At 38.1% G+C, this 21,956-nt stretch overlaps 1 protein-coding gene across 2 annotated transcripts in view; it reads left to right on the top strand.

The window, feature by feature from the left end:
* Window positions 1–21,956, top strand: part of SS18 (SS18 subunit of BAF chromatin remodeling complex) — an 89,385-nt gene that overhangs the window by 28,948 nt on the left and 38,481 nt on the right. For both annotated transcript variants that reach the window (XM_053571224.1, XM_053571223.1), the window contains exon 4: window positions 21,733–21,886. In XM_053571224.1, coding sequence (XP_053427199.1) covers window positions 21,733–21,886 — 154 coding nt within the window. The remainder of the gene's footprint in view (window positions 1–21,732; window positions 21,887–21,956) is intronic.

Here is a 21,956-nt window from a genome sequence, read left to right as displayed (position 1 = left end):
TATATACCTAGTAGAGGAATTATAGGATTGAATGGCAGGTCTATTTTTAGATCTCTAAGTGTTTTCCAAACATCTTTCCAAAAGGAATGTATTAATTTGCATTCCCACCCGCAGTGCAGAAGTGTTCCCTTTCTCCATATCCACGCCAACATCTCTGGTCTTGGGATTTTGTGACACAGGTTAATCTTACTGGAGTTAGATAGTATTTCAAGGTAGTTTTGATTTGCATTTCTCTGATGATTAAAGATGATGAGCATTTTTTCATATATCTGTAGGCCATGCACCTGTTTTCTTCAGAGAAGTTTCTCTTCAAGTCCCTTGCCCAGCCTGCGATGGGATCATTTGTTATACGTTTGAGTTCTCTGTGGATTCTGGTTATTAAACCTTTGTCGGAGACATAACCTGCAAATATCTTCTCCCGTTCTGAGGGCTGCCTGCTTGCTTTACTTACTGTGTTCTTGGCTGTGCAGGAGCTTTTTAGTTTGATCAGGTCCCAGTAGTGTATTTTTGAAGCTGCTTCAGTTGCCCGGGCATTTTCTTAAATACTCACCCAGACCGATTTCTTCAAGGGTTTTCCCTGTACTCTCTTCTAGTATTTTTATAGTCTCATGTCTTAAGTTTAAATCTTAAATCCAGTGAGAGTCTGTCTTAGTTAATGGTGAAAGGTGTGGGTCCAGTTTCAGTCTTCTACAGGTTGCCGCCAGTTCACCCAGCACCATTTGTTAAATAGGGAATCTTTTCCCCACTTAATGTTTTTAATTGGCTTGTCAAAGATCAGATAACGGTAAGTAGGTGGATTGATCACTTGGTTCTCTATTCTGTTCCAGACATCTACTTCTCTCTTTTTGTGCCAGTACCATGCTGTTTTGATCACTATCGATTCATAGTATAGTCTGAGGTCTGGTAGTGTCATTCCTCCTGCTTTGTTTTTATTTCTGAGTAATGTCTTGGCTATTCGAGGTTTTGTCTGGTTCCATATAAAACGAAATATTATTTTTTCAAGATCTTTAAAGTATGATAGTGGGGTTTTAATAGGGATTGCATTAAAATTGTATATTGCTTTGGGTAGTATGGAGATTTTAACAATGTTGATTCTTCCCAGCCATGAGCATGGTATGTTTTTCCATTTGTTAACGTCTTCAGCTATTTCTTTTCTTAGGGTTTCATAGTTCTCTTTATAGAGATCTTTCACGTCTTTTGTTAGATAAACTCCCAAATATTTTATGTTCTTTGGCACTACTGTGAATGGAATAGTGTCCCTAACTGTTTTTTCAACTTGACTATTGTTGGTATGTATAAAGGCTACCAATTTATGAATGTTGATTTTGTAACCTGAGACGCTGCTGTATTCCTTGATCACTTCTAAGAGTTTTGTAGTAGAATCCCTGGTGTTTTCCAGATATACAATCATATCATCTGCGAAGAGCGAAAGTTTGATCTCTTCTGACCCTATATGGATACCCTTGATCACCTTTTCTTCCCTAATTGCGATGGCTAAAACTTCCATCACAATGTTAAAGAACAGTGGAGACAATGGGCTGCCTTGTCTAGTTCCTGATGAGTGGAAATGATTTCAGTTTAACTCCATTCAATATGATATTGGCTGTGGGTTCACTGTAGATGGACTCTTTCAGATTAAGAAATGTCCCTTCTGTACCAATTTTCTTAAGTGTTGTGATCATGAAGGGATGCTGGATATTATCAAAAGCTTTTTCTTTGTCAATTGAGAGAATATATGGTCTTTGTTTTTTAATTTGTTTATGTGCTGAATTATACTTTTGGATTTACGTATATTAAACCAGCCTTGAGACCCTGCGATAAAACCGACTTGGTAACGATATATAATTTGTTTGATGTGTTGCTGGATTCTGTTTGTTAGGATCTTGTTGAATATTTTTGCATCTATATTCATTAGTGATATCGGTCTATAATTTTCTTTTCTTGTTGGGTCTTTTCCTGGTTTGGGGATCAGGGTGATGTTTGCTTCATAGAACGTGTTGGGTAGTCTTCTTTCTTTTTCTATGTTTTGGAACAGGTTGAGTAATATGAGTACCTAGTTCCTCTTTAAAGGTTTGTTAGAATTCTAACGTGAAGCCATCTGGTCCCTGGCTTTTCTTTTTAGGGATATCTCATATGGTTGATTCTATTTCAGAACTTGATATTGGCATGTTCGACATTTCCATTTGATTCTGGCTAAGTCTTGGAAGGTGATGTGCTTCCAAGTATTTAGTCAGTTTACTTCAGATTTTCATATTTCTGAGAATAAAGTTTCTTGTAATATTCATTAGGGTTTTTTGAATTTCTGAGGAGTCTGTTGTTATTTCGTCTTTGTCGTTTCTGATTGATGAAATTAGAGATTTTACTCTTTTTTTCCTGGTTAGGCTAGCCAAAGGTTTATCTATTTTATTGACCTTTTCAAAAAACCAACTTTTTGATTTATTGATCTGTTGTATAATTCTTTTGTTTTCAATTTTATTTAATTCTGCTGTAATTTTGGTTACTTCTTTTCTTCTACTGGGTTTGGGGTTGGAATTTTGTTCCTTTTCCAGTTGCTTGGGATGTCCCATTAAGTTGTTAACTTCCTCTCTTTCCGTTCTCTTGAGGAAGGCTTGTAGTGCTATAAATTTACCTCTTAGGACTGCCTTTGTGGTATCCCAGAGGTTCTGATAATTTGTGACTTCATTGTCATTTTGTTCCAAAAATTTGGTGAGTTCCTTCTTAATCTCATCTCTGACCTAGCTATCATTCAGCGTAAGGTTATTTAACTTCCATGATTTTGTATGAGTATGCAGATTCCTTTTGTTACTGAGTTCAACTTTTATTCCACGGTTGTCCAAGAGGATGCAAGGAATAATTTCTGTTCCTTTAAATTTACTGAGGTTAGACTTGTGACCTAAGAAGTGATCGATTTTGGAGTATGTTCCGTGGACTGAGAGGTATATGTATTCAGTTTTGTTGGGATGAAATGTTCTGTAGATGTCTGCTAAATCCAAATGTTGGATGGTTAGGTTTAAATCTAAAATTTCTTTGCTTAGCTTCTTATTGGAGGGTCTATCCAGCACTGACAAAGGAGTGTTTAAATCTCCGACTATTATGGAGCTGGAGGAAATCAAGTTGCTCATGTCTGTTAGAGTTTCTCTTATACATTGAGGCTATTATGGTTGGGTGCATAAATATTAATTATTGAAATCTCATCACATTGAGTTTTACCCTTAACAAATACGTAGTGAACATTCTTATCTTTCTTTACTTTTTTTGGTTTAAAGTCTATTGTGTCAGCAAATAGAATTGCAACACATGCTTTTTTCTGACTACCATTTGCCTGAAATATGGATGACCATCCTTTCACCTTGAGTCTATATATATCTTTTACGGTAAGATGTGACTCTTGTATGCAGCAAATATCTGGCCTGAGGTTTTGTATCCAGTCAGCTAATCTGTGCCTCTTTAGAGGACAGTTTAAGCCGTTCACATTAATGGAGAATATTGATAGGTCTGGTAAAATTTTGGGTATCAAGTTTTTTGAAAGTCCAGTGGACAGTTTTAATCCTTTCGCCATTGTGGAAGTTGGAGTTTGATCAAAAGTTTCTGAGTGAGTTTATTTTTGTGGTAGAGGATTGGGGTGGTCATTATGGACTATAGGTCTGAGAATATCCTGGGGAACTGGTTTGGTTATGGCAAATTTCTTCAACATATGAATGTCATTAAAGTATTTAATTTCTCCATCATAAATGAAACTTACTTTAGCTGGATACAAGATCCGGAGTTGAAAGTTATTTTCCTTCAGGAGATTAAAAGTCGATGACCACCCTCTTCTGGCTTGAAAGGTTTCAGCAGTGAGATCTGCAGTCATTCTAATATTCTTCCCGTTGTAGGTAATAGATTTCTTGCATCTAGCTGCTTTCAGAAGTTTCTCCTTCATAGTGACACTAGTGAAGTTAATTATGATATGCCTGGGGGATGTCTTATTCAGATTGACTTGTGCTGGGGTTCTGAAACTGTCTGCTATCTGGATTTCAGAATCTCTTGACATATCTGGAAAATTTTCTCTCATAATTTCCTGAGAAGGGCCTCTGTGCGTTGTGACGCCACTTCATTACCTTCAGGGATTCCAAAGAGGCAGATATTAGCCTTCTTTGAATTATCCCAGAGTTCTCTGAGAGAATGATCCGTTTTTGCTCTCCATTTCTCTTCTTCTTTGAGAGTTTGGGAGTGTTCAAATGCCTTGTCTTCAATGTCAGAAATCCTTTCTTCTGCCTGCTCCACTCTGTTACTGAGGGATTCTACTGTGTTTTTCAGATCTTCGAGGGCTGCAAATTCTTACTTCAGTGCGTCAAAATCTTTGGTGGTTTTGTCTTTAAATTCATTAAATTCTTGAGACAATTTTTTAATTTCTCCTAGAATTTCTGACTTTTGAATTGCTCTTCGGATTTCTAATTCCAAATTTTCCTCCATTCTGTTAATCTTGTTTGCAATCCAAATTCTGAATTCGATTTCTGACATCTCGGCCAGGTGTTTATGAATGGGATCTTCAGTTACATCTGCCATATCTTTCCTTGGGGCAGTTGATCTATTCTGGTTATTCATGTTACCAGAATTTTTCCGCTGATTGCGCCCCATGATTACATTACACCATTTGATTTCTTTCCCTGGAGCCTTGTCGAGGACCCGTGCAGTGCTACAGCCTAAGATGTTGGGGACCTATTTGATGTGGTGGGGTAAGTGTTTCTGTCTTGTTTTCAGCTGGTCTCTGTCTGCCTCTTGTGAAACAGTTACTCAGGGTTGAAGTATCAGCTGTGGAGAAATACCAGCAATTAAGTCACCCTGTCCACCACAGGCAACAATTGGAAAAGGAAAATCAAACCTTACTACAACCACACACCCAGGGCACCACTTGAATAGTCCTCAGGCGATTGGCTTAGTTCAAAAGGTCCAAATCAGTTGTTTCGGTCAGCACCTGTCTCAGGTGGGAGAGTTTAAAAGGTCTCTGGCAACTGGAATGCAGGGGTCTGTTGACAACTCAAATATAACTTGCTCCAGTGCTCTGTGAAGTCCAGAGAACCCACCCATCAAATAGATTAGTCTGGGAACGTTATTGACTCCTTCCCCACCTTGAAGTTGTCACACCCAGTCACTGATAGCCCCACAGGGCTGTGACCCAGTCAGTTGTCTCCATTGAGCAGATACTCCAGAGGTTTGCACCTGCCTAAATCACAAGGAAGTCTGTATTTGCTCAGCCAGGCCGCTGCTCTCTGCCTCTATCTAGCAGGGGGCGATGGGGCCTGTCAACCTCGGGCGCTTGATGGAGGCTGGGGGATGTTCACTCAGTTCCAGCCCCGCCCTTGATTGATGTTGCTGGCATAACAGAACAACCCTGTGGGAGCTTGTTTTTGTCCCTGCTAAATTTCCCTGCAGAAGAGGGGCTGATTTGAGTTCCCAGAACCTGTGCCTCAGGCCCTGTCTTTACTCCTGCAGGTTTGTATTTGCAGCATGGTTAGCTGTCAGCTCTAGCCTCCTGTCCTCCTTTGTCTATAGGCTGATGATCCCCTGAGGGCCAGGTGCGTCTTCGGCTCAGTAAAGCAGTCCTATGTGTCAGCCCCCCCCCGGGAGTTTCCCAGCTGTGTGTGTGCGTTTTCTAGTTCCCACATTCCACCCAGGCCAGTACCACCTTAGGCAAACCCTTTACTCATGGGGCCTGTGTTTCAGTCCCAGATCTGTTCCGCGGTGGTTGCCATTTGATAAGATGCCCAGCCTCCTCTGGTTGCACAGGGAGACAGGGGTGTGGCTTTGGGATATCCGGGGGTGGGCCTTGTTATTGCTAAAGAGGGCTGCTGTTCTGCACCTCAGGGCACTGCCTTTCCCGCATGATTCCCTCTCAGCTGACCATCGTCTCCTGACTCCCGTGCTGCTCAATCAGCACTGTTCAGCTGTAGTCCAGGTCCTGTCCATACCTCTCGAGAAATCACCCAAGAATTTGGACTCCTGGGGAACAGGCCTCCAGACCTCAGAGTGAGAGTGGAGGGGAGTGCTGGGAGCTCAGAATTGCAGGTCATAACACCAAGTTCATTGAGACCAAATGAGCAAATAAACAGATGCAAAGGCTACCAGACACACGAGCCCATAGATGCACGAACAGATGGAGACACATAGACATACAGACAACACCCACGACAACAACAACAAAAGACTAGTACAATAAAAATAGTGATAATCGTAAAATAATTGAAAAAAAAGAAAAAAAGTGTTCATAAAGTTAAAGAAAGGAGAAATTAAAAATAGAAAAAAATGGAAAGAAAAATATTATCTATAAAAAAATAATAAAAAATTAACAATTGCTTCTCCAAGAAAATGGTGAGGAAAAAAAAACAGAACAAAAAACAAAAAAAAAGAGAAAAGAAAAAAGGCACCAACCACAAAAATATTATTCTTGTATATATGTAGAAATATACATCTATATGTATGATGTAGGGATTAGCTTTCCTAGGAATATATTTATAATGCAATATACTTTCTAGATACCAGGTGGTGCTGTGAGTGGTTCCCAGGCTTATACCTGATTCACTGGTTATACTGTTACCACGGTAACCACCCTACCTGGCCGATCGCCATTTTGAAGTTTCTGTAAAAGTTTGTCATGTAACTATTGTGTAAACTCAGCTGCTCTGTTCTAGACGGCACTCCTATCCGACCTCCCCACTCAGTGCAGGAGTCCACCCTTCACAAATCTTTCCACTCTGCTCCCACGTTCTCCTGCAAACTGGCGACTGCAATCAGCTGTGGGGGAGGGTGCTGCTGCCGGCTAGCCTGGCTGCTGGCGGGTCCTGGGGTTGTAGCCCGTTCCCGTGGCTGGAGCACTTTTGGACCTTATTCTCTGTTTTGTGGTTCAGAGTTTCCCTTTTGAATCGGGACTCGCCAGTTTGCCTCGCAGCCTGAACTGCCAGCCCCCTCCATCATTCCCCACAGGAATGCTCCGGTCTGTTTAATCACTCCTGTTGTTCTGGGGGAAGGCATCTGCCATTTCGGATGGTTCAAAATGTCTGTTTCCTGGGCAGGATCCCTTCCCTTCAATTTTACATTGGGTTGCCCAGCTCCCCGTGGTTTTGAGTGGCTCTCCTTTCTGGTGCCACCTCAGCTGAGGAATAAATTCTCATCTATTGGGTTGCCAGTATTTGCAAGCTGCTGTCCTCCATAAGGGAGGGGCCTGCCGGCCAGCACGGCTAAGCAGGGAAAAATCTCTACAACAAAGTCAGTGGTTTTAAATTACCCCTCATATACAGCAATCCGCCAATTCACTGAGTGTCTCCAGCTGTCCGTCCACACCTATAATCCACGCGCGGGAAAGGTCCAGACCCCTCTTCCTCTAAACTGATGACTTGGGAGAGGTGGGCTACACGTGCGTCCCGTTTGCCATCATCCACAAAGCCGACTTCATGGTTTTTGTTGGAGCAACTGGAACGATGGAATTTCCACTAATAAAACTATTGATAAAGCATTTTGAGGATAGGGGCAATATTAGAGATTCATGTCTGAGGGACTTCCAAATAGAGATGTGAAGGTGGAATAGGCAATTTTGACAGTAAATAAATTATGGAAGTTGATAGGAAAATGCTGACTCCTAATTTAATTTTGTAGTGTTATTTACATTTTAGGATCATTTTTCATTTAACAATTATCAAATGCCTCTATTTGATACTAGATGACTAGGGGCTCTAATAATGAGCTAATACAATCATGGACCAGTCCTTAGAGAACTTAACATATAGCAAGGAAGACAGACATTAAGTTCTTAGGTAAACACATTTGAAATCACAATGGTAGTAAGCTATGAAGGAAGAGCATCAGGGATTGTGGGATCAGACAGTATGGCCTTATTCTGGTGACAGGAGAGAAGTGACATTTTAGATATAATGCATTCATTTTAAGTGTGTAGATGAGTTTTGAGAAATCCTTTTAACTACCACCACAATCAAGATGTATTATTTGAAATCAATATCATCCCTAAAAAAGTTTTCTAAATATCTCCTTTCTACCCATTTTTAAATTGGGTTGTCTTTTTTACATTATTGATTTTTGTAAGAGTTCTGTGTTCTGGAACAGGTCTTCTATTGTCTATCTATTGAGATTATCTTTCATTTTGCCTTCTTATTCTTTTAATGGTGTCTGATGATCACATTTTCTAATTTAAATGAAGTCCAATTTATCAGTCTTTTCCTTAATGGGTAATTTTTTTCTGTATACTGAGTAAGAAATCATTTTCTTTATCAAGGTCATGAAGATCTGTATTTATTTTCTTCTAAAAATTTCTTTTTATTCATAATCCATTGCAAATTAAGTTTCTGTATGATTTGAGCCAGGAGTCAAAGTTCATTTTTGTTCATATGATATTCACTTGATCCAGCACCATTTATTGGAAAGACCGTTTTTAAAGCATTGAATGTAAGTTCTTTTGCTGTGACTATTTGTATGGTTTTTTTTCTCAATTCTCTATTCTGTTCTTTTGGTCTATTTGTCTATCCTTGCACTACCTGTTTTAATTATTGTAGCTTATAATAAATCTTCATAATGGGTAGTAGTCTTTAAGATTGGCCTAGCTATTCTAAGTTCTTTGCATTTGCATTTAAAGTTAGAATGAACTTGTAAATTTGTACAAAAAGCCTGTTGGGGTTTTGAACCAGGATTGCATGGAATCTCTAGGTCAGTATCAGGGAAACTGATTCTCTTTACAATATTAAATGTTCCAGTCAATGAAAATGGCATATTCCTTCGTTTAGTAAACTCTTTAATTTCTCTCAACAGTATTTCAGTGTACAGGTATTATATATCTTTGGTTAGGTTTATTCCTAGTGATTTGATTTTTTTAGATGTCATTGTGCAATCAATTTTAAAATTTCACTTTATAATTGTATGTTGGAAATATATAGGAATAACTTTTCTGTATATTGATCTTGTATCCAGTTATCTTGCTACATACAACTATTATTCTAATAGTTTATTATAAGTTCTCTTGGGTTTTCTATGCTCTCAGCAAATAATGACAATTATAAGTCTTTTCTGATCTTTATTTCTTTTAACTTATTTTTCTATTTTATTTTTATACTTTATATTGTTAATTTGTTTGTTGGTTTTGTTGGATAGAGTTGGTATTGATGGATATTTTTATTTTTTCTTCTTCCTTTTTTTTTGAGACAGAGGCTTGCTCTGTACCTAGGCTAGAGTACTATGACTTCACCCTAGTTCACAGCAACCTTAGACTCCTGGGCTCAAGGAATCCGTCTGCCTCAGCCTCCCAAGTAGCTGGGCCTACAGGCATGTATCACCTCACCTGGCTTCTTTTTCTTTTTCTTTTTTTTTTTTGCAGTTTTTGGGCGGGGCTGGGTTTGAACCTGCCACCTCCAGCAGATGGGGCCAGCGCCCTATTCCTTTGAGCCAGAGGCACCACCCTTGTTTTTCTGTTCTCCTTGTGCTTAGGCTTGTCTTAAACTCCTGACCCAAGTGATTCTCCGGCTTCCGCTTCCCAGAGTGGTAGGATTTAGGAGTGAGCCACTGTGCTTTACTCTTGTCTTATTTCTTAATTCATATGAAAAGAGTCCAATATTTTCATTAGTAAGAGGCCATTGGTTATAAAATTTTTATACATTGCCATTTTTTTCCCTTTTTTAGAGATAGGTTCTCACTCTGTTGCCCATGCTAGAGTGAAGTGTCATCTGTAACCTCAAACTCCTGGGCTCAAGTGATCCTCCCACCTCAGCCTTCTGAGTACTTGGGATTACAGGTGTGCGTCACCGTGCCCAGCTAATTTTTTTTTGTTTGTTTTAGAGACAGAGTCTCACTTTATCACCCTTGGTAGAGTGCAATGACATCACAGCTCACAGCAACCTCCAACCCCTGGGTTTAGGCGATTCTCTTGCCTCAGCCTCCCAAGTGGCTGGGACTACAGGCACCTGTCACAACGTCCGGCTATTTTTTTTGTTGTTGCAGTTTGGCTGGGGCTGGGTTTGAACCCACCACTATCTGTATATGGGGCTGGCACCCTGCTCACTGAGCCACAGGCGCCACCCCCCAGCTAATTTTTTAATTTTAATTTTAATTTTTTTTGCAGTTCTTGGCCGGGGCTGGGTTTGAACCCACCACCTCTGGCATATGGGGCCGGCGTTCTACCCCTTTGAGCTACAGGTGCTGACCTAATTTTTTATTTTTTTGTAGAGAGCGGGTCTGTTTGTGGTCTTGAACTCCTTACCTCAAGCAGTCCTCCTGCCTCAGACTCCCAAAGTGGTAGTATTATAGACGTGAGCCATCCAATCATGGCATACTTATACAATAGGCTTACTAGATTAAGAATGTTCCTTCTCTTCTTTTGTTTTGTTTTGCTTTTAATATCATTCTTTTTTTTATTGTTTTAGGTTAATTGAATGTACTAAGAATTAGGTTAGAATGTTTGCATTTGTTAGGTAAAGTCCCTCTTATAATTGTGCCCCACCCCTAAGAGGCCTGCCATATACGCTAACATTGTGCCCTCTCCCTATTCTCCTCTCCTCCCTCCCACCTTGAATTGATTTGAGTTTTTCTCTTATGTGGATATGTATTAGATCATCTGCAGGCTTCATGTTAGAATTGAGTACATTAGATTCTTGCTTCTCCATTCTTGTGATACTTTACTAAGAAGAATGTGCTCCAGCTCCATCTGGGTTAATACAAAAGATGTAAAGTCTCTGTCTTTTTTAATGGCTGAATAGTATTCAAGGGAATACATATACCACAGCTGTTAATCCATTCCTGGATTGGTGGGCATTTAGCTTTTTCCACAATTTGGCGATTGTAAATTGAGCTGCAATAAATAGTCTAGGGCAAATGTCCTTATGACAAAAGGATTTTTTTCTTCTGGGTAGATGCCTATAGGACTGGAAGGAAGAATTCTCCATACTTCCCAAAATGTTGTATTAGTTTGCAGTCCCAGCTCCTTCTATTCTTTATTTTGGAAGTTTTTATTATGAGTGGGTATGGTATTTTATCATATTCTTTTTCTTTTTTTTTCTCTTTATTTTTTTTTTTTCTGGCACCTTTTTTTTTTTTTTTTTATTGGGGATTCATTGAGGGTACAATAAGCCAGGTTACACTGATTGCAATTGTTAGGTAAAGTCCCTCTTGCAATAATGTCTTGCCCCCATAACATATTCTTTATCTATTGAGATGATTATATGGATTTTACTTTGATAATTTGGTAGATTACTTTGATGAATTTTCAAAATTTTCTGCTTGCATTCTTGGAATAAACCTTGCTGGTTATAAAGTATCCTCTTTTTAATAAGTCTTGGTTTGATTTGCTAGAATTTTGTGTAGTATTTTTGTCTGTATTCATGAGAGTTAACATTGGTCTGTAATTTACCCTTTTGCACTTATCAGATTCTGGTACCTCATAAAGAATTGGAAAATTAATCACTTTTTTTGTTCCCTGGAAGATTGCATATGATTGGTGTTAGATATTATTTATTTTTTAATGCTCTGGAAGAATTCCTTAGTGAAGTCATCTAGTCAGGAGATTTCTTTGGGGAAGATTTGAAATTATGCATTCAATTTTTCTAGCAAAGGATTGTGTAGATTTTCTTATGCCTTGTGTCAGTTTGTGTAAACTATGTTTTTCACAGAATTTGATTCATGTCGCCTACATTATTGGATGCATTGTCATAAATTCATTTTTTAATGTCTTCTAACTGTTTTCTTAATGTCTGTAGGGTATGTACGTGTGTCCCTCCCTTTTAGTTTCTCTAACATTTAGATACTCTCCTTTTTTAATTATTCCTATTAGGGGTTATCAATTATTGATATTATCAAATAATTAGCTTTTGGCTTTCCTAATTTTATTCATTCTTTTTTATCGTTATTATTATTTTTCTTTTGAGACAGGGTCTCACTTTGTTGCCTGGGCTAGAGTGCAGGGGTGTCATCATAGCTCACTGCACCTCAAGCTCCTAGGCTCACATAATCCTCCTATCTCAGCCTCTGAACTAACTGAACATGACCTGGCACATGCTACCATGACCTGCTGATTTTTTTTATTTATTTTGGCTGGGATTTGGGTTTGAACTTGCCACCTCTGTTATATGGGGCTGACGCCCTACACCTCGAGCCACAGGCGCCGCCCAATATTTTTTATTTTTTTATAGAGAAGGATGTTTTCCTGTATATTGCCCAGGCTGGTCTTGAACTTTGGTCTCAAGTGATGCTACTGTCCTGGCCACCCAAAATTCTAGGATACAGATACGAGCTGTCACACTTGGCCTAAATTTATACTTTTAACACTTGCCGAAAAATGCTAGCATCTTTCAACAATTTAACTTCATTAAGCATGCTATTTTTTGTGTTAGTTTAGTTCTATATTTCATACATTGTTACTCATATTTTAAATGCCAAGATTAACTTATATTTATTGATACATATTTAGCCTTCCATTCCTCTCCACTAACTACTACAGTTCTCTGCTTCCATGTGGGATGATTTTCTTTTAGTTTCATGTATTTCTCTAACAAGTTCTCTTACTTTTTGTTCTCTGAAACTATTTTTATTTCATTTTTACACAAAGAATATTTTCTTTTAGTACAGAATTCTAGGTTGACTGGTTCATTTTCTTATTATCTTCTATTATTTCTTTTTTTTTTTTTTTTCTTTTTTGAGACAGAATCTCACCCTGTCATCCTGGGTTGAGTGCCATGGCATCATAGCTCAGAGCAACCTTAAACTCTTGGACTCAAGTGATCCTCTTGCCTCAGCCTCCTGAGTAGCTGGAACTACAGGCACCCGCCATGATGCCTCCCTTGTTTTCCTGTTTTCAGTAGAGACTGTCTCACTTTTGCTCAGGCTGGTTTCAAACTCCTGAGCTCAAGCACTCCACTTGCCTCTGCCTCCCAGAGTGCTAGGATTACAGGTGTGAGCTTTTACTGCTGCCCTCACATTAACGTGTTTTTGTTTTCTCTGGCTGCTTTTAAGATTTCCTCTTTGACTTTGGTTTTTACTACTTTGATGTTTCTAGGTGTGGTTTTTCTTTTTTTTTTTTTTTTTTGTAGAGACAGAGTCTCACTGTACCGCCCTCGGGTAGAGTGCCGTGGCGTCACACGGCTCACAGCAACCTCTAACTCTTGGGCTTACGCGATTCTCTTGCCTCAGCCTTCCGAGCAGCTGGGACTACAGGCGCCCGCCACAGCGCCCTGCTATTTTTTTGTTGCAGTTTGGCCGGGGCGGGGTTTGAACCCGCCACCCTCGGCATATGGGGCCGGCGCCCTACTCACTGAGCCACAGGCGCCGCCCGGTGTGGTTTTTCTTTATAGCCTGCTGAAGTTTGTACACCTTCATAGTTTATATGTTAGAAACTCATTATCAATTTTGTTAGCTTTGGAAAATTCTTTTTTTTCTTTATTATTAAATCACAACTTATTATTAAATCAAAGGTGTGGATTCCGTTTCAGTCTTCTACAGGTTGCCAGCCAGTTCACCCAGCACCATTTGTTAATGCATTAATGCAATCATGGGGCACCATACACTAGTTTTATATACAATTTTAAATATTTTCATCACACTGGTTAACATAGCCTTCCTGGCATTTTCTTAGTTATTGTGTTAAGACATTTATATTCTACATTTGGTAATTTTCACATGTATCCTTGTAAGATGCACCGTAGGTGTAATCCTACCAATCAATCTCCCTCCACCCATCCTCCCCCCTCCTTCACCTCCCTCTCCCCCTTCCCCATATTCTTAGGTTATAACTGGGTTATAGCTTTCATATGAAAGCTATAAATAGTTTCATAGTAGGGCTGAGTACATTGGATACTTTTTCTTCCATTCTTGAGATACTTTACTAAGAAGAATATATTCCAGCTCCATCCATGTAAACTTGAAAGAGGTAAAGTTTCCATCTTTCTTTAAGGCTGCATAATATTCCATGGTGTACATATTCTACAATTTATTGATTGATTTGTGGATCAATGGGCACTTGGGCTTTTTCCATGACTTAGCAATTATGAATTGGGCTGCAGTAAACATTCTGATACAAATATCTTTGTTATAATGTGATTTTTGGTTTTCTGGGTATATACCTAATAGAATTGTAGGCTTGAATGGCAGGTCTATTTTTAGATCTCTAAGTGTTCTCCAAACATCTTTCCAAAAGCAATGTATTAATTTGCATTCCCACCAGCAATGTAGAACTCTTCCCTTTTCTCCACATCCATGCCAACATCTCTGGTCTTGGGATTTTGTGATTTGGGCTAATCTTACTGGAGTTAGACGATATCTCAAGTAGTTTTGATTTGCATTTCTCTGATGATTAAAGATGATGAGCATTTTTTCATATGTCTGTAGGCCGTGTGCCTGTCTTCTTCAGAGAGGTTTCTCTTCAAGTCCCTTGCCCAGCCTGAGATGGGATCACTTGTTCTTTTCTTGGTAATACGTTTGAGTACTCTGTGGATTCTGGTTATTAAACCTCTGTCGGAAACATAACCTGCAAATATCTTCTCTCATTCTGAGGGCTGTCTGCTTGCTTTACTTAATGTGTTCTTGGCTTTGCAGAAGCTTTTTAGTTTGATCAGGTCCCAGTAGTATATTTTTGATGCTGCTTTAATTGCCTGGGGGGTGGGAGGGTCCTCCTCATAAAATATTCTCCCCGGCTGATTTCTTCAAGTGTTTTCCCTGCACTTTCTTCTAGTATTTTTATAGTTTCATGTCTTAAGTTTAAATCTTTAATCCAGTGAGAGTCTATCTTAGTTAATGGTGAGAGGTGTAGTTCCAGTTTCAGTCTTCTACAGGTTGCCAGCCAGTTCACCCAGCACCATTTGTTAAATAGGGAATCTTTTCCCCACTGAATGTTTTTAATTGGCTTGTCAAAGATCAAATATCGGTAACTAGCTGGATTCATCTCTTGGTTCTCTATTCTGTTCCATACATCTACTTCTCTGTTTTTGTGCCAGTACCATGCTGTTTTGGTCACTGTCGATTTATAGTATAGTCTAAGGTCTGGTAGTGTGATTCCTCCTGCTGTGCTTTTATTTCTGAGTAATGTCTTGGCTATTCGAGGTCTTTTCTGATTCCATATAAAATGAAGTATTATTTTTTCCAGATCTTTAAAGTATGACAATGGAGCTTTAATAGGGATTGCATTAAAATTGTATATAGCTTTGGGTAGTATGGACATTGTAACAATGTTGATTCTTCCCAGCCATGAGCATGGTATGTTTTTCCATTTTTTTTTTTTTTTTTGTAGAGACAGAGTCTCACTTTATCACCCTTGGTAGAGTGCCGTGGCCTCACACAGCTCACAACAACCTCCAACTCCTAGGCTTAGGTGATTCTCTTGCCTCAGCCTCCCAAGTAGCTGGGATTACAGGCGCCCGCCACAACGCCCGGCTATTGTTTTTCCATTTGTTAACGTCTTCAGCTATTTCTTTTGTTAGAGTTTCATAGTTCTTTTTATAGAGATCTTTCACATCCTTTGTTAGGTAAACTCCCAAGTATTTCATCTTCTTTGGCACTACTGTGAATGGAATAGAGTTTTTGACTGTTTTTTCAGCTTGACTATTGCTGGTATATATAAAGGCTACCGATTTATGAATGTTGATTTTGTAACCTGTGATGCTGCTGTATTCCTTGATCACTTCTAAGAGTTTTGTAGTACAGTCCCTAGTGTTTTCCAGATATACAATCTTATCATCTGCAAAGAGCGAAAGTTTGATCTCTTCTGACCCTGTATGGATACCCTTGATCGCCTTTTCTTCCCTAATTGTGATGGCTAAAACTTCCATTACAGTGTTAAAGAGCAGTGGAGACAAAGGGCAACCTTCCCTGGTTCCTTATCTGAGTAGAAATGATTTCATTTTAACTCCATTCCATACGATATTGGCTGTGGGTTTGCTGTAGATGGCCTCTATCAGTTTAAGAAATGTCCCTTCTGTAGCAATTTTCTTAAGTGTTCTGATCATGAAGGGATGCTGGATATTATCAAAAGCTTTTTCTGCATCAATTGAGAGAATCATATGGCCTTTGTTTTTTAATTTGTGTATGTGCTGAATTATACTTATAGATTTACGTATATTGAACCAGCCTTGAGACCCTGGAATAAAACCGACTTGGTCATGATGTATAATTTGTTTGATGTGTTGCTGGATTCTGTTTGTTAGGATCTTGTTGAATATTTTAGCATCAATATTCATTAGTGATATTGGTCTATAATTTTCTTTTCTTGTTGGGTCTTTTCCTGGTTTGGGGTTCAGGGTGATGTTTGCTTCATAGAACGTGTTGGGTGGTCTTCCTTCTTTTTCTACATTTTGGAAAAGGTTGAGTAATATAGGTACTAGTTCCTTTTTGAAAGGTTTGGTAGTATTCTGTTTGAAACCATCTGGTCCTGGGCGTTTCTTTTTAGGGAGGTTTTGTATGGTAGATTCTATTTCAGAACTTGATATAGGCCTGTTCAACATTTCCATTTGATTCTGGCTAAGTCTTGTAAGGTGACGTTCTTCAAAATATTGGTCAATTTTTTTCAGATTTTCATATTTCTGAGAAAAAAGTTTCTTGTAATATTCATTAAGGATTTTTTTAAATTCTGAGGAGTCTGTTGTTATTTCGCCTTTGTCATTTCTGTTGATGAAATTAGAGATTTTACTTTTATTTTCCTGGTGAGGTTAGGCAAAGGTTTATCTATTTTATTGACCTTTTCAAAAAACCAACTTTTTGATTTATTTTTCTGTTGTATAATTTTTTTTTCAATTTTATTTAATTCTGCTCTAATTTTGGTTATTTCTTTTCTTCTACTGGGTTTGGGGTTGGAATGTTCTTCCTTTTCCAGTTGCTTGAGATGTCCCATTAAGTTGTTAACTTCCTCTCTTTCCGTTCTCTTAAGGAAGGCTTGCAGTGCTATAAATTTCCCTCTTACGACTGCCTTTGCAGTATCACAGAGGTTCTGATAATTCGTGTCTACATTGTCGTTTTGTTCCAAAAAATTTGTAATTTCTTTCTTAATCTCGTCTATGACCCAGCTATCATTCAGCATAAGGTTATTTAACTTCCATGTTTTTGTATGAGTATGCAGATTCCTGTTGTTACTGAGTTCAAATTTTATTCCATGGTGGTCTGAGAAGATGCGAGGAATAATTTCTATTCTTTTAAATTTACTGAGGTTAGACTTGTGACCTAAGATGTGATCGATTTTGGAGTATGTTTCGTGGACTGAGGAGTAGTAAGTGTATTCAGTTTTGTTGGGATGAAATGTTCTGTAGATGTCTGCTAAATCCAAATGTTGGATGGTTAGGTTTAAATCTAAAATTTCTTTGCTCAGCTTCTTATTGGAGGATCTATCCAACAGTGCCAAAGGACTGTTAAAATCTCCGACTATTATGGAGCTGGAGGAAATCAAGTTGTTCATGTTTGTTAGCGTTTCTCTTATAAATTGAGACACATTCTGGTTGGGTATATAAGTAAGTAATTGAAATACCATATTGTGTATTACCCTTAACAAATATGAAGTGTTCATTCTTATCCTTCCTTACTTTGGTTGGTTTAAACCCTTGTATCTGCAAATAGAATTGCAACATCTGCTTTTTTCTGATTACCATTTGCCTGAAATATAGATGACCATCCCTTCACCCTGAATCTATATTTATTTTTTAAGGTAAGATGAGATTCTTGTTTGCAGCAGATATCTGGCCTGAGTTTATGTATCCAGTCAGCCAACCTGTGCCTCTTTAGAGGACAGTTTAAGCCATTCACATTAATGGAGAATATTGGTAATTCTGGTAAAATTTTGGGTATCGAGTTTTTCCAAAGTCCAGTGTACATTTTTAATTCTTTCACCACTGTAGAAGTTGGAGTTTGATCAAAAGTTTCTTTGTGAGTTTACTTTTGTGGTAGAGGATTGTGCTGGTCATTATGGAGGATAGGTCTGATAATATCCTGAAGAGCTGGTTTAGTTATGGCAAATTTCTTCAAATGTGAATGTCATTAAAGTATATAATTTCTCCATCATAAATGAAACTCAGTTTTGCTGGATACAGGATCCTTGGTTGAAAGTTATTTTGTTTTGGGAGATTAAACATCAATGACACCCTCTTCTGGCTTGAAAAGTTTCAGTAGAGAGATCTGCAGTCATTCTAATATTCTTCCCTTTGTATGGTTTTGGTCTGGCTGCTTTTAGAATTTTCTACTTCATATTAATTTTAGTGAAGTTAATTATGATGTGCCTGGGGGATGTCTTATTCAAGTTGGGTTGTGCTGGGGTTGAAACTGTCTGCTATCTGAATTTCAGAATCTTTTGGCATGTCTGGAAAATTCTCTTTCATAAGTTCATAGAGAAGCGCCTTTGTGCCTTGCAAAGCCATTTCATCGCTTTCAGGGATTCCTATGAGGCGAATATTAGCTTTCTTTGAATTATCTCAGAGCTTTCTGAGAGAACAATCCATTTTTGATCTCCATTTCTCTTCCTTTTTGAGAGTTTGGGAGCATTCAAAAGCTTTGTCTTCACTGTCAGAAATCCTTTCTTCTGCTTGCTCCATTGTGTTACTGAGGAATTCTACTGTATTTTTCAGATCTTTGAGGTCTGCAAATTCTTGCCTCAATGTGTCAAAATCTTTGATGATTTTGTCTTTAATTTGTTGAATTCTTGAGACATCTTTTGAATTGCTCATGGAATTTTTAATTCCAACTTTTCCTTCATTCTATTAATCTTGTTTGCAATCCAAATTCTGAATTCAATTTCTGGTATCTCGGCCATCTGTTTAAGAATGGGATCTTCAGTAGCGTCTGCCATATCTTTCCTTGGGGGAGAGTTGATCTATGCTGGTTATTCATGTTACCAGAGTTTTTCTGCTGATTCCGCTCTATGATTATTTTGCACCGTTTGATTAGATGAGCAGATAAAGAGAAGTTGGGTTGGAGGTTCCAAGAGTAGTGATTAACCATCCCTTTGCCCAAAAGCTGGGACTGGTGTCTGTTCCTTTTTCCCTGGAGCTTTGCCAAGGATCGGTACAGTGCTTCGGCCTGAGAAGCTGGGCACCTGCTTGGTGTGGTGGGGCTAAGTGGCTCTGTCTTATTTTCAGCTAGTCTCTGTCCTACTCTAGTGAATCAGTTACTCTGGGTTGAAGTCTCAGCCTGGGTACCACTTAGATAGTCCTCGGGCATTTGGCCCAGTTCAAGAGGTCCAAATCAATTGTCTCAGTCAGCACCTGTCTCAGATGGGAGAATTTAAATGGTCTCCTGCAACTAGATCACAGGGGTCTGCTGACAACTCCAGCTTTGGAAAATTCTTAACCCGTATTCTTCAAATACTGCCTGTATTTCACTGTGTATCCTCCATATTTATAACTCCAGTTAGATGAGTATTAGACCTTTTTATCATGTTGTACAGGTCTTAACTTTTTTCTGTTTTTTTTCTCTCATTAGTATCTATTCATACATTCTTGTTTTTTATTTATTTCCTCACCAATCTTCTGTTTTGCTGTTTCTAATTAACCATTTTCTTAACTTCAGAGATTATATTTTCTAGTTCTTGTCATCCTAGTGGGTATTGGTCATTTATTACTGCTTTTTTAGAATGCCTTTTAACTAAAGAATGTCAGATGTCATGAACAATTTCAGAAAGTCTAATTAGTGTTCTTTTCTTCCAAAGACAGTTAAGTTTTCCCCTGGTTTGTGAAATACTAGTTTACCTTGAGTCTACTGAGGGTTTGATTTTAAGACTTGTTAGGGCTGATTCATTTCGGTTTTCACCTTAGTCTAAGGCAGCAGTTTTTAACCTGTGGGTTGCGACCCCTTTGGGCTGTATTAAAGGGTTGTAGCATTAGGAAGGTTGAGAACCACTGGTCTAAAGAGAGGCTCTTTTGTAGTCTCAATAGAGAGCTTGAGTTGTTTATGAGGGTCCCTGTAACTTGGGGGGCCTACACTCAGTCTGCCACTCTAGCAGTGAAGAGCTGCTAAAATCTTGCTTAGCTCTTTAGTCTTCCTGTTGTTATTTTCTTCTAGATTTCTTGAATTCTCTCCCTCTTGTAGTTCTTCTTTTCTTAGAATATCTTCTTCAATTTCTAGCTCTTTGATAGTAAAAAATTTCTGACTCTTTTCCTCAGTCCAGTTTGCCTGCTGTTTTCTACTTGAGCTCTTTCCCTGTTATACAAAGAAAAAAAAAAAATCAAAGCAAGGTAATTGTGCGGTTAGTCTTATATGCTTCTCTTCTTTTAAGATTTGTAGCCCCTTCTTTTCTTCTCTGTGTAAGTTGTTCTCTAGTGCCTTTAAATAGTCTGTACATTTTGTTTAGATTTTATGACTTTTATTTAATAAGAAGGTTTGTTGATACAAGGTATTCCGTCAGGATGGCAAAAGCAACTCATGATGTTTATTATAAAAAGATGACTTATAATGTACATTATAAAAAGATGACTTATTCTTCAGAGTTAAAAGTGAATTTTTAACAGAAAATTTGGATAAGAATATAGGAGGAAGGATTTTTGTTTTCAGACAGGAGAGGGTCAAGACGAGCCAGGTTTGGAGGATGACAAAGGCTAATTAAAAGTAAGATATGAGACACTGAGTTTATTTTTTTAAATGAAAACTTAAAGTTATTAAGTTGGATAAAGACTTTAAGGTGAGAATTGAAGAAAAAATATTGATAGTAGTTTACTTCTTTAGTAGTAAAGAAATTAAAATTCAGATTTTTAAATAGGTGCTATAAGAATAGTACTTGGTTGCTTCTTTAAATAAATGTTTGTGATTTATGTGTATTAACTGATTGGAGGTTTGAGTGTTTACATGTAATGGCTAAAGAACAATGCATATGTATTTTAAGTGTGCCAGAGAGAACTGTGTTACGAAAGCCTAGAAGGGTACCCGATAATTAAAAGGCTATCTAAAAATGTGACGAGAACCAGTGACATTACAAGAATGGGTATTATATTTAGAACATTGAAGTAGAGGAAAAAAAACAGATTTATAAAGAAAAATGCCTCCTTCTCCTACAGGATTAAACATGGGGGCTTAGAAGGAAACTAACCATTTGCTTTTGCCATCAAAATCTCTCTACAAAGGGAGCCAGGTGTTGCAGACCATCTTATATTTATGTTTTTCCTTTCACCCTTTTGTGAACTCTCAAGGTTAGTCAGTGGTTTTCTTCAAAATTCCATTAGGAAATTTGCCAAAGGCATCCTTTTGAGGCAGCTGTCTCTGTACCCTCGGAGGCCATCAGTAATGTTTCCAATCTATAGCAGTAATCGGCACAAAAATGTTGAACTGAACTGTTTGTTGTCTTTGTGTTTTAAAAATTCCTCTGCTGCCACCATTCTTCCCAACAATGGAATAAAATATATCATATTTTGGCATTTTTGGCTTTTTCATAGTTGTTATTGTACGTTTTCAGGTAAAATCCATCATTAATAATGATTATATCCAAATAACAATAATGAAAGTTAATTTTTTAACATAATTTAAATAACAATAGACATATTATAAATAATAAATGAGAATTCTTTTTGTTGCAAAGGTGATTTTTTTATTTTCACTATAGAGATTTTATAAAGTAAAATATACTTTAAAGTTTGGAGATATGTTAAATATGATGTTATTAAGTTCATGGTTAAAATACATTAGGAGAAATTGAAATGCATTTGTGTTTTTGTTCCTATGCAATTTTTAGGCAACTGTTATACCATATGCATCTTTAATATATTAGTCTAACATTTTCTCTTGTTTTACTAAACTGTGTTCTTTCAGCCACCCACACAGAATATGCCTATGGGTCCTGGAGGGATGAATCAGAGCGGCCCTCCCCCACCTCCACGCTCTCACAACATGCCTTCAGATGGAATGGTAGGTGGGGGTCCTCCTGCACCACACATGCAGAACCAGATGAACGGCCAGATGCCTGGTAAGTTTTTCTCCTCTAAAACATTAACACCAGAGTTGCTTAGCAACTGAAACGACATGGGGGCTCAAGG

The sequence above is a fragment of the Nycticebus coucang genome, chromosome 19, assembly GCF_027406575.1.
Source record: "Nycticebus coucang isolate mNycCou1 chromosome 19, mNycCou1.pri, whole genome shotgun sequence".
NCBI lineage: Eukaryota > Metazoa > Chordata > Mammalia > Primates > Lorisidae > Nycticebus > Nycticebus coucang.
This window is presented reverse-complemented; position numbering and strand designations above follow the sequence as displayed.